Below are 20078 nucleotides of genomic sequence, written 5' to 3'. Positions count from 1 at the left end.
CTAACTATACCTGTTATGCCTTCAAAGGTTCTGACCAAGGAGCCTGACCAAACTTAGTCAACAGGCGAACTCTTCAATGAATGGAGTTAAATCTAGCACACAGAAAAATGGCTGTCTTTATTTTTTTGTGTTTAATTCAGCTATAGGGAAATCAAAAGACTTCCACAGGTAATATCTTAATTGTGACAATTTGTAGCTGCATGACCTGTCCTCCATTGTGAGGTGTGAAAGCAAATCTTAGCAGGACTTATACACTTAATGGTAAGGTCCTAGGGAGTGTTGCTGAACAAAATGACCTTGGAGTGCAGGTTCATAGCTCCTTGAAAGTAGAGTCACAGATAGATAGGATGGTGAAGGAAACGTTTGGTATGCTTTCCTTTATTGGTCAGAATATTGAGTAAAGAAGTTGGGAGGTCATGTTGCGGCTGTAGGGCACACTGGTTAGGCCACTGTTGGAATATTGCATGCAATTCTGGTCTCCTTCCTATTGGAACAATGTTGTGAAACCTGAAAGGGTAAGGTCAAGATTTACAAGGATGTTGCCAGGTTTGGAAGATTTGAGCTACTGGGAGAGGTTGAATAGGCTGGGGCTGTTTTCTGCGGAACGTCGGAGGCTGAGGAGTGACATTATAGACGTTTATAAAATCATGACGAGCATAGGTTGGATAAATAGACAAAGTCTTTTCCCTGAGTGGGGGAGTCCAGAACTAGAGGGCATTGGGTGAGAGGGGAAAGATATAAAAGAGACCTAAGGGGCAACGTTTTCACACAGAGGGTGGTGCGTGATTGGAAAGAACTGCCAGAGGAAGTGGTGGAGGCTAGTACAGTTGCAGCATTTAAAAGGCATCTGAATGGGTATATGAATAGGAAGGATTAGGAGAGATATGGGCTGGGTACAGCAAGCAGGACGAGCTTAGGTTGGGATATCTGGTTGGCATGGACGAGTTGGATTGAAGAGCCTGTTTCCGTGATGTATATCTCTACGACTCTCTGATTCTATGAAGTAGTCTGCAGGTGGATGCAGCAATACCTGGACAACATTCAGGAATTCACAAAAAATGCTGGATTTGCAAACAGCATTCACATCCAAAGGACAAATTAAGAAAAAATGGTTTGGGCTGTTAAGCACCAACTAATGTTTGTGCTGCAGAAGTGCCTAAAAATGGCTATAACAATGGAGAATCTAAACATCTCCTTTGGCATCTACTTCCATTATTATCATCAAATTCCTGACCATCTTTATTCTGAGGTCAACATTGACAAAAGGCTTGAATGGACCAAAAGTATTATGGCTACAAGACCAAGACTGAAGCTGGATACTCCATGTTGAGTGACTCCTGTTTCAGCTCCCTATTCCTGTCTCCCAACTCCAAGGTACAATTCGGGAAAATTTCAGAAAACATTCCTTTGCCTGACTGATTGCAACTCTAATATTAATCCTGAAAATGTACAGCAACCAAGATAATGCTGTCCAATCTATAGAGTCCCCATTGTGTGGAAGAAGGCCATTCAGCCCATTAAATTCACAACAACCCTTCAAACATCCTACCCTGATCGATCCTCCTACCCTTCCTATTGGCTGATCCACTTAACTTGCACATCCCTAGACAATTTGGGCAATTTAGCATGGCCAATCCACCTTTGCACTGTGGTAGGAAGCCCACACAGACATGGTGAGAAAGTGAAAACTCCACACAGTCAGTCACCCATGGCTGGATTCAAACCCCAGACCCTGGCACGGTGAGGCAGCAGTGCTAACCACTGAGCCACCATGCTGACCATATTGATAGGTATCCATCCACCACCTAATACATATACCCTCTCAATAACTGGCACATCTGGCTGCAGTGTACACCTGCAAGATGCACTGCAGCAACATGGTATTGACTCTCCCCAACACCTTCCAAATCTATAATTTCCTAGAACAAAAGTGTATCACATTTACAGGGACATCACCATCCACCGTTTCAGCAGCCAAAGGCTATCTGATAAAAGTACATCCGCAGTGATGATATGTAGGCAGGTCTAGGATTTGGATTCAGTGATGATCACTGTCACATCTCAACAAGGCATAAGGAGTAAATGCTGGCCTTTTCAGCAAAGTCGCCATACCAGTGCAACCACACCCATGCAATCCATGATGCCACAGATGTCAACACAATAAGAACAAAACTAGTTATGTTGTTTTAATAAGAAAAAAAATTAAATGGAATTAAAACCGGACACCTATTGAGGCTCATTGGAGAAGCTTGAGTTTCAGTCATACAACAGAGACTCCACTGAAGATGATAACAGTCAGTCTAAATGATTTTCCTTCCCGTCTTTTTGGCTGATGTCAGATGAAATTTCAGTACAGCAGTAATGCGACAAGAAGCCCTGAGAGGACCTTGAAAATGAGCATTTTTCTTTCTAAAAGCAAAAACAATATCTATCATTGTTTCCAAACGAGCAGAAGGACCTCAATTACAAACAACAGGTGTTCTGTTCATAATATTCCCTCTATCGAATAACTTGGAGAAAATTGTGTTCAGGAACACAGGAATGACAGAGGACCTTTATTAAAAAGGATACTGTTTCTATGTGTGTCACAACATAAAGGTGTGGATCTAAAAGACTGATTTTTACTGTTAAATTATGGCAATGTTTCTTTTTATTTATTGAGTACATTTTTTTTTCATTGCATTTCCAAACAAATGATTATTAACTGTTTATACAGATGTTTAAATTATATATGTACTTCAACTTTTGTAAAATTACAATATCTATGTGAATGCATCAGAATTTGTGCACTTTCACAATCACCAATGTGAAAAAGGAGGGTGTTAAATAAAGAACACTGTTGTACATCTAGCATTCCCATTAAACATATTGTGTTTCGGGTGTTCATCTGAATAATTATTAAATGGCTTGAGTGTCCCTATCTCTACTACCTTTTCAGGCAGAGAGTTCCAGATATCCACAGCCCACTGGGTGAAAAAGAATTATGCTCAAATACCTCTAACCCTACTACTAATTACCTTAAAACTGTACCCCCTGATTATTGATCTGTCTGCAAAGGGAAAATGTCTCTCCCTGTCCACCTGTCTTTGCCCCTCAGAGCTTTGCATACCTTAATCAAATCCCCCCTAAGCCTCCTCTGTTTTAAGTAATCTAACCTCATCTATCGAGTTTCCCTTCATTGCAGAATTGCGCCATCCTGGTAAATCTCTTCTGTAGTCTCTTGAGTGCAGTCACATCCTTCCTGTGTCTGAACCAGCCACCTTTATCTTCAGCAATCAAGTGAAAGTACCTGGAAAAGGAGAGTCAAGGAGCAGCATGTCCTGACAAGCCAAAGGCCATCTCAGAAAAGCCTGCGAACACTGTGAATGGTTATTCTTATTAAATACAAAACATTTTCCTCTTGATAATGATGATCTCAAAGTAAATGAGAGTATGAGACCAGCTCAGTATCTGCCAAGGTGCATTTCAGCTTTCGTCATGTCAATCTGAAAGACAAGATAAATGAGTTATGGAGTCATAGAGATGTACAGCATGGAAATAGACCCTTCGGTCCAACCCATCCATGCCGACCAGATATCCAGACCCAATCTAGTCCCACCTGCCAGCACCCGGCCCATATCCCTCTTCCTATTCACATACCCATCCAAATGCCTCTTAAAAGTTGCAATTGCACCAACCTCCACCACATCCTATGGTAGCTCATTCCACACACGTACCACCCTCTGCGTGGTCTCTTTTATATTTTTCCCCTCTCACCCTAAACCTATGCCCTCTAGTTCTGGACTCTCCAACCCCAGGGAAAAGACTTAATCTATTTATCCTATCCATGCCCCTCATAATTTTGTAAACCTCTATAAGGTCACCCCTCAGCCTCCGAAGCTCCAGGGAAAACAGCCTCTCCCTGTAGCTCAGATCCTCCAACCCTGGCAGCATCCTTGTAAATCTTTTCTGAACCCTTTCAAGTTTCACAGCATCTTTCCGATAGGAAGGAGACCAGAATTGCACGCAATATTCCAACAGTGGCCTAACCAATGTCCTGTACAGCTGCAACATGACCTCCCAACTCCTGTACTCAATACTCTGACCAATAAAGGAAAGCATACCAAACGCCCTCTTCACTATCCTATCTACCTGCGACTCCACTTTCAAGGAGTTGTAAAATAAGGGAGTATTCAAGAAGCTGACAACTCCCACCAAAAGAGTTAGCAACATGATAACAATGGAAGAAAAAACCCTGAAAAGGTGAGAGTGTGCAGAGATCCAAAAGATCTCAATAACTATGAAGACGTTCCATTATTCCAAGTCAATTATTGAAGAAATCTTGCCAATGCAAATGCTTCTAGATGTGAAGGATGGATACAAGTAAGTGAAGCTGATTAAAAGCAATTGTTTTGTGTCTAAAGACTGAATACCATTTGGGAGGATCAAACATCTGTGTACTCCATTTGGCATGTCCAATGGTCTGGAAGAGTATCAATGCAAATGTGGTCCGAGAGAGTCAATATCTCCCCAGAGTGCAAGTCATCATAGATTATCTGCTGATCTATAGATGTTAAAATATAATGGAAGAAGCCATTTCAAGATTGAACAGAATCGAGTAAAATAAAAATCTTGAGTAACCTTGCCAGTGAACTGGAAGCTGAACATCAAGTACATGGGCTGAGAAGTGGCAGATGGAGTTCAATTCAGATAAATGTGAGGTGCTGCATTTTGGGAAAGCAAATTTTAGCAGGACTTAGACACTTAATGATAAGGTCCTAGGGAGTGTTGCTGAACAAAGAGACCTTGGAGTGCACGTTCATAGCTCTTTGAAAGTGGAGTCGCAGGTAGATAGGATAGTGAAGAAGGCGTTTGGTATGCTTTCCTTTATTGGTCAGAGTATTGAGTACAGGAGTTGTGAGGTCATGTTGCAGCTGTACAGGACATTGGTTAGGCCACTTTTGGAATATTGCGTGCAATTCTGGTCTCCTTCCTATCGGAAAGATGTTGTGAAACTTGAAAGGGTTCAGAAAAGATTTACAAGAATGCTGCCAGGGTTGGAAGATCTGATCTACAGGGAGAGGCTGAACAGGCTGGGGCTGTTTTCCCTGGAGCTTGGAGGCTGAGCGGTGACCTTTTAGAGGGTTACAAAATTATGAGGGGCATGGATAGGATAAATAGACAAAGTCTTTTCCCTGGGGTTGGGGAGTCCCGAACTAGAGGGCATAGGTTTAGGGTGAGAGGGGAAAGATATAAAAGAGACCTAAGGGGCAACTTTTTCATGCAGAGGGTGGTACGTGTATGGAATGAGCTGCCAGAGGATGTGGTGGAGGCTGGTACAATTGCCTTTAAGAGGCATTTGGATGGATATATGAATAGGAAGAGTTTGGAGGGATATGGGCCGGGTGCTGGCAGGTGGGATTAGATTGGGTTGGGATATCTGGTCGGCATGGACGGGTTGGACCGAAGGGTCTGTTTCCATGCTGTACATCTCTATGACTCTATGACTCTACATAGATCATGTACTGACAGCGGAGTTGCAGCGGATATGCAGAATCCAGCAATGTGAAAGTTTGTTGGATTTGTAAAATTCCTGGCAAAATTCTTGTCGAGTTTATCATCAGAATATGAATCTCTTTGCAAACTCACTGCAAAGGATGTCCAGTATTATTGGTGCACAGGAAAAGATAAAGCTTTCTCTTTCATCAAGCAATTAATTTTCACAACACACTACTGAGGTTCTACACTGTCACAGAGTTATAGAGTCACAGAGATGTACAGCATGGAATCAAATGCTTCCGTCCAACTTGTCCATGCTGACCAGATATCCCAACTCAGTCTAGTCCCATTTGCTAGCACTTGGCTCATATCTCTCTCGGATGAAGGGCTTTTGCCCGAAACATTGATTTTCCTGCTCCTCAGATGCTGCCTGACCTGCTGTGTTTTTCCAGCACCACTCTAATCTAGACTCTGATTTCTAGTGTCTACAGTCCTCACTTTTGCCATATCTCTGCAAAACCTTCCTATTCATATACCCATCCAAATGCCTCTTAAATGTTGCAATTGTACCAGCCTCCACCACTTCCTCTGGCAGCTCATTCCATAAATGCGCCACCCTTTGTGTGAAACAATTGTCCCTTAGGTCTCTTTTATATCTTTCCCCTCTCACTCTAAACCTATGCCATCTAGTTCTGGACTCCCCCACCCTGGGGAAAAGACTTTATCTATTTATCATATCCATGCCCCTCATGATTTTATAAATGTCTATAAGGTCACCCCTCAGCCTCCAATGCTCCAGGGAAAACAGCCCCAGCCTGTTCAGCGTCTCCCTGTAGTTCAAATCCTCCAACCCTGGCAACATCCTTGTAAATCTTTGCTAAACCCTTTCAAGTTTCACAACATCTTTCCGATAGAGAAGAGACTAGAATTGCACGCAATATTCCAACAGTGGCCTAACCAATGTCCTGTACAGCCGCAACATGACCTCCCAACTCCTGTACTCAATACTCTGACCAATAAAGGAAAGCATACCAAATGTCTTCTTCACTATCCTATCTACCTGCGACTCCACTTTCAAGGAGCTACGAACCTGCACTCCAAGGTCTCTTTGTTCAGCAACACTCCCTAGGACCTTACCATTAAGTGTCTAAGTCCTGCACTGATGCAGCACCTCGCATGTATCTAAATTAAACTCCATCTTCCATTCCTCGGCCCTTTGACCTATCTGTTCAAGATCCCGTTGTAATCCGAAGCAACCTTCTTTGCTGTCCACTACAACTTCAATTTTGGTGTCATCTGCAAACTTATCAACTATGCCTCCTATGTTCACGTACAAATCATTTATGTAAATGATGAAAAGTAGTGGACCCAGCACCGATTCTTGTGACATACCACTGGTCACAGGCCTCCAGTCTGAAGAACAACCCTCCACCACCGTCGTCTGTCTTCTATCTTTGAGCCAGTTTTGTATGCAAATGGCGAGTTCTCCCTGAATTCCATGAGATCTAACCTTGCTAACCAGTCTCCCATGGGGAACCTTGTCAAATGCCGTGCTAAAGTCCACATAGATCACACCCACTGCTCTTGCTTCATCAATCCTTTTTTTTTTACTTTCACAAAAAACTCAATCAAGTTTGTTACAAACAATTTCCCACGTACAAAGCCATGTTGACTATCCATAATCAATCCTTGCCTATTCAATTACATGTACATCCTGTCCCTCAGGATTCCCTCAACTACTTGCCCACCACCAACGTCAGGCTCACTGGTCTATAGTTCCCTGGCTTGTCCTTACCACCCTTCGAAAACAGTGGCACTACATTAGCTCACCTCCAGTCTTCTGGCACCTCACCTCTGACTATCGATGATACAAATATCTCAGCATACTGGGACCAGTAATCAGTTCCCTAGCTTCCCACAGAGTTCTAGGGTACACCTGATCAGGTCCTGGGGATTTATCCACTTTTATCCATTTCAAGACACCCAGCATCTTCTCCGCCATAATATGGACATTTTTCAAGATGCCACCATCTATTTTCCCACATCTATATCTTCCAGGTCCCTCTCCACAGTAAATACTGATGCAAAATACTCGTTTAGTATCTTCCTCGTCTCCTGTGGTTCCACGCAAAAGCTGCCTTGCTAATCTTTGAGGGGATTCTGGATTAGTGGTGCTGGAAGAGCACAGCAGTTCAGGCAGCTTCCGAGGACAGGCCAAATCGATGTTTCGGGCAAAAGCCCTTCATCAGGAATAAAGGCAGAGAGCCTGAAGCGTGGAGAGATAAGTGAGAGGAGGGTGGGTCTGCAGTCATTGTTTTTACCTCCTTGATCTTTGAGGGGCCCTATTCTCTTCCTAGTTACCTTTTTGTCCTTAATGTATTTATAAAACGCTTTGGATTTTTCTTAACCCTATTTGCCAAAGCTATCTCATGTTCCCTTTTTGCGCTCCTGATTTCCCTCTTAAGTATACTCTGACTGCCTTTGTACTCTTCTGAGGATTTACTCGATCTCCCCTGTCTATAGCTGACATATGCTTCCGTGTTCTTAATCAAACCCTCCATTTTTGTAGTCATCCAGCATTCCCTATACCTACCAGCCTTTCCTTTCACCCTAACAGGAATATACTGGCTCTGGACTCTCATTATCTCATTTCTGAAGGCTTCTCATTTTCCAGCCGTCCCTTTATCTGCGAATGTCTGTCCCCAGTCAGCTTTTGAAAGTTCTTGCCTAATACCGTCAAAATTGGCCTTTCTCCAATTTAGAACTTCAACTGTTCGATCTGGTCTATCCTTTTCCATCACTATTTTAAAACTAATAGAATTATGGTCACTGGCCCCAAAGTTCTCCCCCACTGACACCTCAGTCACCTGCCCTGCCTTATTTCCCAAGAGTAGGTCAAGTTTTGCACCTTTTCTAGTAGGTACATTCTCACACTGACTCAGAAAATTTTCTTGTGCATTCTTATCAAATTCCTCTCCATCTAAAGCCTTAACGCTATGGTAATCCCAGTCTATGTTTGGAAAGATAAAATCCCCTGCCATAACTACCCTATTATTCTTACAGATAGCTGAAATCTTCTTACAAATTTGTTTCTCAATTTCCCGCTGACTATTAGGAGGTCAATAATACAATCCCAATAAGGTGATTATCCTTTTCTTATTTCTCAGTTCCACCCAAATAACCTCCCTGGATGTATTTCTGGGAATATCCCCCCCTAAGTACAGGTGTAATGCTATCCCTTATCAAAAATGCCACTCCCCCCCCCCCTCCCTTTCTATCATAGAACATCGAACAATACAGTGCAGACAGGCCCTTCAGCCCTCGATCTTGCGCTGACCTGTGAACTGATCTAAGCCCATCACCCTACACTATTCCATCATCATCTATTTGCTGATCCAAGGACTGTTTAAATGCCCCTAATGTGGCTGAGTTAACTGCATTGATAGGCAGGGCTTTCCATACCCATACCACTCCATGAGTGAAGAACCTGCCTTAACATCTGTCTTAAATCTATCACCCTCAATTTGAAGCTATGCCCCCTCTTACCAGCAGATGTCATCATCCTAGGAAAAAGACTCTCAATGTCCACCCTATCTAATCCTCTGACCATCTCCCTTTCTGTCTTTCCTTTAACATTCGTAACCTGTGACATTAAGCTGCCAGTCCTGTCCATCCCTGAGCCATGTTTCTGTAATTGCTATCATAACCCAGTCCCACATTTCTTACCATGCCCTGAGGTCATCTGCCTTCCCTGTATGGCTTCTTACATTAAAGTAAATGCAGTTTAATTTATCAATACTACCTTGTTCTCCGCTTTGTCCCTGCCTGCCCTGACTGACTCATTTCTTTTCTCAACTGTACCAGTCTCAGATTGATCTCCCTGGGTCCCACCCCTCCCCCGCCCCCCCCCCCCCCACCTTACTAGTTTAAATCCTCCCGAGCAGCTCGAGCAAATTTCCCTGCCAGTATATTAGTCCCCTTCCAATTCAGGTGCAATCCGTCCTTCTTGTACGGGTCACTTCCAGCCCAGAAGAGATTCCAATTATCCAAAAATGGGAACCCTTTTCCCATACACCAGCTCCTCAGCTACACATTTCATCTGCTCTGTCCTCCTCTTCCTACCCTCACTAGCTTGAAGCACCAGGAGAAAGCCAGATATTGCTACCCTGGAGGACCTCCTTTTTAAATTCCTGCCTAACTTTCTATATTCTCCCTTCAGAATCTCATCCTTTTCCCTTCTTATGTCTTTGGTATCAATGTGTACAATGATCTCCTGCTGGTCTCTCTCTCTCCCTTTGAAAGCATTCTGCACCCTCTCTGCGACATCCTTGATCCTGGCACCAAGGAGGCAACACACATTACTGATTGTTTTCTGCTGGCCGCAGAAACGTCTGTCAGTGCCTCTGACTAGAGAGTCCCCTATCACAATCGATCGCTTGGAATCATTACATTAGAGCCTGTCTTGATACCAGAAACTTGGCTGTTTATGCTACATTCCCCTGAAAGTCCGTCACTCTCTACATTTTCTAAAACAGCATATTTTTTTGAAATGAGGATAGCCACAGAAGACTCCTGTACTACCTGCCTACCTCTCCTACTTTTCTTGGAGTTGACCCATCTACCTGACTGTATCTGCGGCTTTTCTCCCTTCTTTTCACTGAGATCCATCACACCCCCTAGCTCTTGTAAATGAGAAGAGCATCGACCTAAGAGAAACATTGAATTTGGATGGCGTATGTTGCTCAAATAAAATTGGCCACGTGAATGACATTCCCTGGAGGAGGAATATCACCCCATGACTCACCAGACACCAGATAAACAGTCAACAAGTACTCAGATACTTGCTTTTAGAATATTTGAACACATCAAAGATGTGAATGCAAGACCTGTACAGGGACAAATGAAAGTGCACCACACCACAATGTACAAATTGTTTATGGTTATGAGTGATTATTTTCTTTACACATCATGTGTGTTGGGTAACTAGGAATTCATTTGTATACTAGCTTGTACACTGTGACTTTCTTTCATAATATGACCACTGATGTCATTTACTTTGTGTTCAGAGACATGAAGGTGAAAGCCTTTAAATCAATTCCTTGGAACCCAAACCGTTTCTCACGTTTTATTCCACCATAACCCTTTTAAATATTTTTTTCCACATTTCTTCTCTGTCTATATCTTAATGGATCAGGAAGTGAGAAGAAAAAAAGTCTGTGAAGGGATTTGAAAACCAGCGTGTGATCGGCAACATTGAGGTATTCTTAACTGGATATCAGTGTAGGCTTTGGTGGAAGGCATCTTCTCCCAGCCTGGGGCCAGTGATGAGGAGTCTTCCAACCCAGCATAGCTACCTCGGCCCAGCAACAACCTGGCATGCTGGCCTCGTTCCAGAGGGGTGGTCTCAGCTTGGCATGGTGATCTCCTGGATTGCCTCTTGCATCTTGGCATGAAGGTCTTGTACCAGAATGAATGTCTTTTGTGGTGACCTCCGGGTGTTCTAGAAGCCTGACTTGGCAGGCTTTGTCTGGCATGGAGGTCTTCTTCTACATGGAGGTCTCGTCTCAGTGTGGAGGTCTCATTCTGGGTTTTCAAGCAGCCTGAGGAGTGGTTTTGACCTGACATGGCAGTTGCCTTTTCCCTGAGGGCGGGTCTCGGTTTGGCGGTCTCATCCAGGGTGGAGGTTGTCTTTGGGAGACGCTACCGGGTATTCCAGCGTTTGTCATTTTAATTGGCTTTTCTTGAAATGAAATTGATCTGAGATTAACTTTGCCTTGATTTTTATGCTTTATATCTTCTTATCTATGACTCATGTCATAGATACAGGCGCTGTTATAAAATGTTTCACTGTATTTTTTTGAAAAATGCGGGTGACAATAAATTGCTATTCTATTCTCTTCTAACCTTTCTTCTGCTTGATCGGACTGGCCTTAGCCTGTTCCAATGATGCAATATATTGTGGTATTAGAAATTCGTAGCATAGAGAACTGTGAGCACGAAATCATCTTCGTTCATTGTGACAACGCACATTAAAGTTTGTGTATCTTGCATGACTTACATTGATTAAAAATTGATTGTTTAATTTTGTATTAGTCAAATGTACAATTTATATTGTACACAAATTATGACACAGATTACTTGTGTTCGCAAATAGCTATTTTGACAAATTTCAATTCCCTTGTATTAGTCCTTGCTAACTATCCAGTCACTGGTATGATAAATTTAAATTGCTTGTTTGATTAAAGAAGTTTTCTATTTAAAATGACTTGTGCAAAGGGATTAGTCGTCTCCACCACATAAGAGTAGTCCAAGACTAACATCAATGTAAAACCCTAAATTAAACTGTTAACTTTATTCATGGATTGAATATTTGCGAAGGAAAGTTGCCTATGAGCCACAGATTTAATTAGAATCTTGTCTGTATGAAAATTCTTGTTGATTATGATTCAAATGGAAATTAAAGTTTACAGCCTGTTTGAGCTAATGCACACATTATAATTAGGTCATTTTTATTTTCTGTGCTCAATTCCTTTCATTTAGAAAGCGTTATGATGCAGCACACATTAATTCAGTTATCAGTAGCAGAGAAAGAGCTTTGCTGATAACTGAATTAATGCGCATTGATTTAATTGGAAAATTTTCAATTCTCAGCTCATATGTTTTCTCTAGTTTAATCCTTCAGAAAAAACTGCTTCCAAATTTATATGAATCAAAATCTGTATAATTACAAGTTGGCTATTTTTAATTTCCTGTAATTTCAGACTATTAAGCAAAATAAAGGTCTGACAAATACAAAGATTTACACAAGTGTCATCGGTATGGAGAGGTCTTGTATTTTACTGACTGATTAGCCATAAGAAGGAAATATTATCCGCTCGCAGGATCTTGCGTGAAAACCATGTATCAAGCTCTAGCCATACAAATGAGTGTAGTTAAGGTCTGTAACAAAATGTCTTAGAGGGTAAAAATTGAACTTCTTTAGAATTTCACCACAAAAATCAAAGAGTAGTTTTATTTTAAATGGAACAGAAAGGAATGAATGAGCAATTTGGCATTTAGCCTTTCTGAACCAATCCAAGCATTTAATTTAAAGTTGTGATGGAATCATGGGAGTTGATAAAATAATAACTAAGGAAAGCTCATTTCTAGAGCAATAAAATGACATTTTGTCATCAAGTACTAATAATGAATAAAATAAGATGTTTTTCTTAACATGAGAATAAAAACAAACTTCTTGGGAGATCTCCACACATAATAAGGGAGGATTGGATAGGCTAACATTCATTCTAAGTAAAGGAAAACAAAAAATAATACCCTGTAAATACTGAAATCACATCTGAGAACTCATGTGACACAACATGGTGTTCATGAGTTAGCTGTGTGGTCAGTGAGCTGAGTAATAAGTCAGTTATTTTGTAGAACATTTTCACCCAGGAATGCTATGAATATCATGTAAGAATTCAAAGCGTACATTTTTATTTTCAGAAGAAATTTTGAAGGGAAATTCTTGACCACATCTGTTAAAAATACAGCATTCAGATTGATTATTGGAATGAGTTGTTTGATTCACATAGTGCAATGATATGGTGGTTTGTATTCACTTTGAAGCATGCCACAATAACATTAGGCCAGTGAACAGGTTGAGAGAAAACGGGCAATTGTGCCATTTTGTTTTAATGTTTCAGCTATCCCAGTTTCACAGCAACGAATGATCCCCTTTTTCTTTTGCTCAATGATCGCAATAATGAATAGCTCTGTCCATTCCAATAGCTCTTGATTTCAATTAATTTTGAAATCTTTATTTCAGCTCATTTCTCGGAGCTAATGCACAATGTAAAATCACATTTTAAGCTCTTATATTTTAGATGAGTAGTACATGCCCAACATTCTACAGTGAAAGGTTGAACCTGTATGGGGAAATAATTGTTCAGATTGAATTTACCCCCGTGATGCATAATATTCTAATATAGGCTTTATGCAAGGCATAATATTGTGTGGGAGATTATCAGGTCAGGATGAGAATAAATAATGGAAATAATCAATTTTATACTTTTATAATGTCACATTCAGAATATTTATTGTTTGCACATAGTATTGAGCATTTATTTGATACTGGTGATGTAGTCATAATGTTTGTAGATATATGGACCCAGATTTTCTGATTTAGAGGTTTTTTTTAAACAAAATATTTAAAACTACTGCATCTCTAATTGACAAGAAATTTATTTTCTCCGTTTGACCACATAACAGGTGTTTCAATCAGCATTGCAAATAAAGCTTTTAATTTTTTTTAAATTGTGTGGCTCCGCATTATTTCACTACCTTTCAAATGTTATTAATGTTGTGATGAAAACAATTTTCTTGTGTGCAATTTGTAATGTGTGAAAATGATAAGAGACAGGGAACAGAGTTCCAAAAAGTTGTGCATTTGACTGTTGCAAAGTGTAAGTTAAATTCAGTCCTGCTTAGGTACAAATGTAGAGCTTATTGTGAAGTTTCCATAGGTCACTCAGAACCGATCAAGGTTTACTGACCACGTCACAACAAGCAGTAAAGAGGTTATTGACAATTAATTAGGAGCAGGCAATGAAGACAATATCTAGTCCTAAGGTACTTATCAGTTTTGTCAACATGGAAGAATGCTGTCTGCCAGAAAGCTAGCAGTTAGGCAGAGAAGCGGGAAGCTGGTTTATTATTGAAATTAGGGCAAAGGAATATCCATGAGTTAGAATTTCTTTTTCAGAGCAGCTAAAGAGCTGGAATTGTGCCTGTGATGAGATGTTGGAGCGCAATATGGTGAGTCCAGTAATGATGTAGTCTCAGGAGACAGGAATAAGGAACTGGAAGGTCAGCAATCATTGAGGAATTCCACATTTTGAGGTAGTTCTAAAGCTACGTCTTTGAAAGAGAAGAAATTGGAATCCTTGTAAAGTTTAAAGTTTAATGAAAATTGATAATCCAAAATATCTCTAATGTTTAGAAGTGGAGTTGCTGAGAAATGCTTGGAATTTGTCTTGAACACATTTGCTACTTGTTGCGCTCTGTAGGCTGTTTAATCACAGTTTGCTATTCATATTCACATTACATTCATTCTGTTAAGGAGCAAATAGTTTGTGCATAAAATTGTAACTTGGATCACCTTTCTTTCTTTGCATACATAGAAACATTAAAAAAAATGTGCAAGAGTAGGCCATTGAGCCCACTGAACCTGCTCCACCTTTCGTTATGATCATGGCTGATCTCCCATCTCAGTCCCCTGTTCCAACCTTCTCACCATACCGTTCTGTACCTTTAACTCCCTGAACTAAATCAAACTCCTTCTCAAAAATATTCAATGTTTGGGCCTCAACCATTTTTGGTGAGAGTACACAGGCTCACCATTCTCTGATTGAGGTTATTTATCCATCAGGCTTATTCCATGTACAGTATCCTTCAACCATGTCCCCTGGTTCTGGCCTCCCTGCTCATCGGAAGTATCCTGATTTATACTGTCTAGTGCTGTTAGGATTTTAAAGGTTTCATGAGACACCCCTTCATTTTTCTAAACTTCATTGAATGCATTCCGAATTGCTTATGGTACTAATTGATTCAGTCTTTCTTTATAAATTAGTCCTCCCATTCCTAACAATCAATCTTGTAAAACATTAGTGCATTCATCCTTCCTTAGATAAAGAGACCAAATTGCACACAATACTCTAGCAGTGATCTCACCAAGACCCTGCAATATTGCAAAGAGGCATTCCATTTGCCTCCTTCACCTGCCTGTTGATTGTCAGCTTGAAACATTGAAATAATAAACTTGTCACAGCAAATTCAACCGAGATTTTCAATTAAAACTTGATAAACTTCAGGTAATGGAAAGCTGTATGATATAATGTGTAATGCACCTCGAAAACAAGAAGGAATTGCTGATGAATGAGAACAGTTGGTTGTATAGACTTGACAACACAGATTGATGAAGTATTGGAACACCATGTTGAAACGAAGGTAACTGAACTGACCAGAACAGTTGCTCAACTGAATTATAAGATTCTTCCAGCACCACTAATCCAAAATCTGGTTTCTAGTATCTGCAGTCATTGTTTTTACCTACCCTGAATTATAAGATTGTCAAGCTTGATAATGCATTAGACCGTGAGACCATAAACAAATACTTGGAGGAAATTATGAAAGAAGTGGAAGTGAAATGTCCACTTTTGACAAATTCGAGTGGAGAAAACAAATGTGTGCAGAAGGCTGTGGTTCATCATTCAAATAAACTCAAAACTAGGATGGCCGAAGAGAGCAAACCTCCCTCGGTGCATATGATTCATCTGACATGGCAAAATCTATTGGAGAGGAAGTAATTGAAGAAGATGATTTTAAAACTGGTTGTCAATCAGAAATAGATACTTTCCACAGGAAACTTAAAGTTATGAGAAGCCCAAGTTCTTCTTTAAGCAAGTTGAGAAACCAATACAACATTCAGTTTATCATGTATTGTATTACTCGGCATTCATATGTGAAGAGAAGGAAAGCCACTGGTGGATTGATTTGTAGTTACATTCCTGAAGAAGGGCTTATGCCCGAAACGTCGATTCTCCTGTTCCCTGGATGCTGCCTGACCTGCTGCGCTTTTCCAGCAACACATTTTCAGCTTGTAGTTACATCAGAAAAGTTAAAAATCCACAGTACGCATTAAAAGTACAAATTGGTCAAGATGGTTCAAAAGAAAACTTTGCGTTTTCACTGCATTTGGTTTACCATAAAATGATTATGAACTACATATAATTGTTGATGTTCCAACCGGAGTTTAAAGAGGGAAACTAGAAAAATACAAGCATTTAGCAAAATGATTCGTAAACCCCACTAATCCTACTCATTAGTCAACAGAGTTAAAAGAGTACATGCAGTTAGTCAGGAACTGGTGAAGGTGACTATTCTTAAGGTACTTCTCCGTTTAGTAGACCTATAAAGGACCTGTCTGCCAGAGAACTGGATATTGAGCAAAAAAAAGTCTGTAAGCAGTGGTGGTCTTTTAATGAAGTTGGGCAGAGGAATGCCTGAGAATATGAGTGTTCTTCTCAAAGAAGCTGAAAAGCTGGAAGGGTGTCAGTTTTAGATGCTGGATTGAAACCTTGTGAATCGGAAGATAGGATTGAGAAATAGAGAAGCAAGTAGTAATTGAAGTATTCTGTAATGGAGTAGCTTTTGAGTCAGTTCCAGCATGAGGTCTTTAAAAGTCAAGAAATTTGAGTCCTTTGTAAAGCTTAATAAGATTTGATGACCAAACAGTATAACTTATGTTTGAGGGGTTGCTATGAAGTCTGGGATCTGTCTTGACCACATTTGTTATTTGATGTGTCTGTGAGGGGATATATCACAGCTTGTTACCTTTTATTTACCTCATGTTTGTTCTGATTGTCAGAATACAATTAGTATCTTCCTTGTAGATTTTAATGCAGTTCCAACTTTTTATAGAAAAGCTTATTTTTATTTAAAACAATAGGATCTCGTGGCTATATTCTTTCAGCAAATGTGTGAGTCTCACACTTTGTCTACTCGTAAAAAAAATATTATTGGACCCGAACAACTCAAAATTTGGCCGTCTCATCCAAGATCTTAACAACATACTTGTAAAGTCACTTTGAGTTTATTTGTTTTGTAACTTTTAGTTTCCTAATTTTGTGATGAGCAGATGGTTGGCAAAGTTTTCCACGTGATCTTGTATGATATTTATTAATATCAATATTTTTGGACAAACATTGCATGTTGAAAATCATGCTTTATCAAATCCAGGGGTGAAAATGACAACAAAAAAAAATTGCTGGAGAAACTCAGGAGGTCTGACAGCATATGCAGAAAGAAAGCAGAGTTAACATTTTGAGGCTTGTGACCCTTCTATAGATACAGTGTCAGAACTAAGTACAGGATTCGCAGATTTACTCATAGAGTCATAGAGATGTACAGCATGGAAACAGACCCTTCGGTCCAATCCGTCCATGCCGACTAGATATCCCAACCCAATCTAGTCCCACCTGCCAGCACCCGGCCCATATCCCTCCAAACCCTTCCTATTCATATACCCATCCAAATGCCTCTTAAATGTTGCAATTGTACCAGCCTCCACCACATCCTCTGGCAGCTCATTCCATACACGTACCACCCTCTGTGTGAAAAAGTTGCCCCTTAGGTCTTTTTTATATCTTTCCCCTCTCACTCTGAACCTATGCCCTCTAGTTCTGGACACCCCGACCCCAGGGAAAAGACTTAGTCTATTTATCCTATCCATGCCCCTCATAATTTTGTAAACCTCTATTAGGTCACCCCTCAGCCCTCCGATGCTCCAGGGAAAACAGCCCCAGCCTGTTCAGGATTCCTGAAGAAAGGCTTATGCCCAAAACGTTGATTCTCCTGCTCCTTGGATACTGCCTGACCTGCTGCACTTTTCCAACAACACATGTTTCAGCTCTGATCTCCAGCATCTGCAGTTCTCACTTTCTCCTAACATCCTTGTAAATCTTTGCTGAACCTTTTAAAGTTTCACAACATCTTTCCAATAGGAAGGAGACCAGAATTGCAAGCAATATTCCAACAGTGACCTAACCAATGTCCTATACAGCCACAACATGACCTCCCAACTCCTGTACTCAATACTCTGACCAATAAAGGAAAGCATACCAAACGCCTTCTTCACTATCCTGTCTACATGCGACTCCACTTTCAATGAGCTATGAACGTGCACTCCAAGGTCTCTTTGTTCAGCAACACTCCCTAGGACCTTACCATTAAGTGTCTAAGTCCTGCACTGATTTGCTTTCCCAAAATGCAGCACCTCGCATTTATCTGAATTAAACTCCATCTGCCACTTCTCAGCCCATTGGCCCATCTGGTCCAGATCCTGTTGTAATCTGAGGTAACCTCCACTACACCTCCAATTTTGGTGTCATCTGCAAATTTACTAACTTGTCTTAAACTGGTGATCATTTTACTGTATGATTTACAATTACAGGTCTTTTATTTTTTAACTTCCTACTACTAGATAGAATAGTCAGTGTAGTGTTATCAGCATATTGCTACATGTTTTCATGTGTACCTACACCTTCTGTACAAATTGATTTCAGAACAAGATGTTTTCAATTCAAGCCAAAGTTTCTGTATGTTTCAAGTTTGTTCTCCAAGCACTGATGAAATGCCTATTTTTTTGCTTGGTGAAATTATGCATTGGAGTTAATGATAAATTTGTCATTATAATTTGGTTAACATGCTTTCTGAAATGTTGCCAGTAGTTGCATTATGGTGAAACCTAGCTGGCAATTTTTCAGAAATGTTTTTAAAAGTGACTACATTCCTTTGAAAGTCAGGCCTATAATTGAGATAGAGGCTAGCATTTACTTTTACCTTTGGGCCTTGGATTTAAATATATTCTGAATGATATTCTAATTTTGATTTAAGATATTAAACTCGTGCATGAAATAAATTTTAGTGATTTCCACCTAATTTCTACTACACACACGAGCCAGTAGTAGAAAGCTGTTCACTATTCAGTGCAGAATTAACAATATTTTTCTGAGATGAAACACAGGAAATTGGTGTGAGAGACAGAAAATATCACATTGCCCCAATTCTGAATTTGTAGTTGAGGCCTTTTTGTCTTTCCTGAATAGAGGAAACTTTAGTTTGTATGTGGCCTGTACTACACCCGACCTTGATGTACCTAATATTGACACCAAGCCGGAAAAGAGCAAAGGTATTTTGGTATCCAGAATGAATACACCTCATTTAGGTAAATGTGCACATTCATCTCAATATGCCAGTTTAAAAATTCAGTTTATATCTGGATAGCAGTGAAAAGTCTATGATCTAACACTGTCCTACACTGGCTGTTATTCAAATATTACATTCTCCCAGCTGTTAATTAGTCAACTTTTGAATGAATCTCTCCTGTTGTATCAAGGTCATTGCCTTATTTGCTTTGTATTTTTTAATCTCATCTTGGCAGCTTGCAGTGTTTATTCAGTTCTTTTAAATTCAAAAGATTTTCAATTTAACTCAATTTGTGCTCTGTTCTAGCAATGTATGAACAGTCCTGCGAGGCATATAAGCATCTTGGCAAAACATCGGATTCTTACTGGATAGATCCTGATGGCAGTGGTCCACTAGGACCATTCAAAGTCTACTGCAATATGACAGGTAATATTAATGATTCTATATCAACAACAAGCTTCCTAACTCATATGCATGACCTTGTATAACCTTCCACTATAATCTTCAGTTTTTTGTTTGGACAGTTACTGTTTCTTGTTAATTTATATTGGAAGAACCTGTAGTGAAACTTGGAATTTGACAATGAAAACTCAAATTTTCCTTCATTCCTCATCAGAAAATATTTATTATATTCTCAAGTAAATATATGTGGATTCAGTCATAGGTCTATTCTCATCCAAATATACAAAAAGGGTTTTCCATTTTATATCGAGTAGGACATTTTACATAGGTCAGGTGCTGGAACATTGCATGAAAATGCTTTCTATCCCACTGTAATTATAATTAATTGCATTTTTTTGGTTATTAACCTATACCTTTTTCTTGAGTGGATTTCGATATTGACAATTCTCTTT

General features: G+C 40.1%; 1 protein-coding gene across 1 annotated transcript in view; it reads left to right on the top strand.

The window, feature by feature from the left end:
- LOC122550254 (contactin-associated protein-like 2) overlaps positions 1-20078 on the top strand; it is a 2045475-nt gene that overhangs the window by 1095152 nt on the left and 930245 nt on the right. The window contains exon 12 of the mRNA XM_087987230.1: positions 19531-19650. Coding sequence (XP_087843356.1) covers positions 19531-19650 — 120 coding nt within the window. The remainder of the gene's footprint in view (positions 1-19530; positions 19651-20078) is intronic.

Source organism: Chiloscyllium plagiosum, unplaced genomic scaffold (assembly GCF_037043375.1).
Source record: "Chiloscyllium plagiosum isolate Xiang-an unplaced genomic scaffold, Cpla_swu_hap1 HiC_scaffold_5, whole genome shotgun sequence".
Taxonomy (NCBI): domain Eukaryota; kingdom Metazoa; phylum Chordata; class Chondrichthyes; order Orectolobiformes; family Hemiscylliidae; genus Chiloscyllium; species Chiloscyllium plagiosum.
The sequence above is the reverse complement of the archived record's forward strand: the minus strand, read 5'-3'. Positions and strand labels throughout refer to the sequence as shown.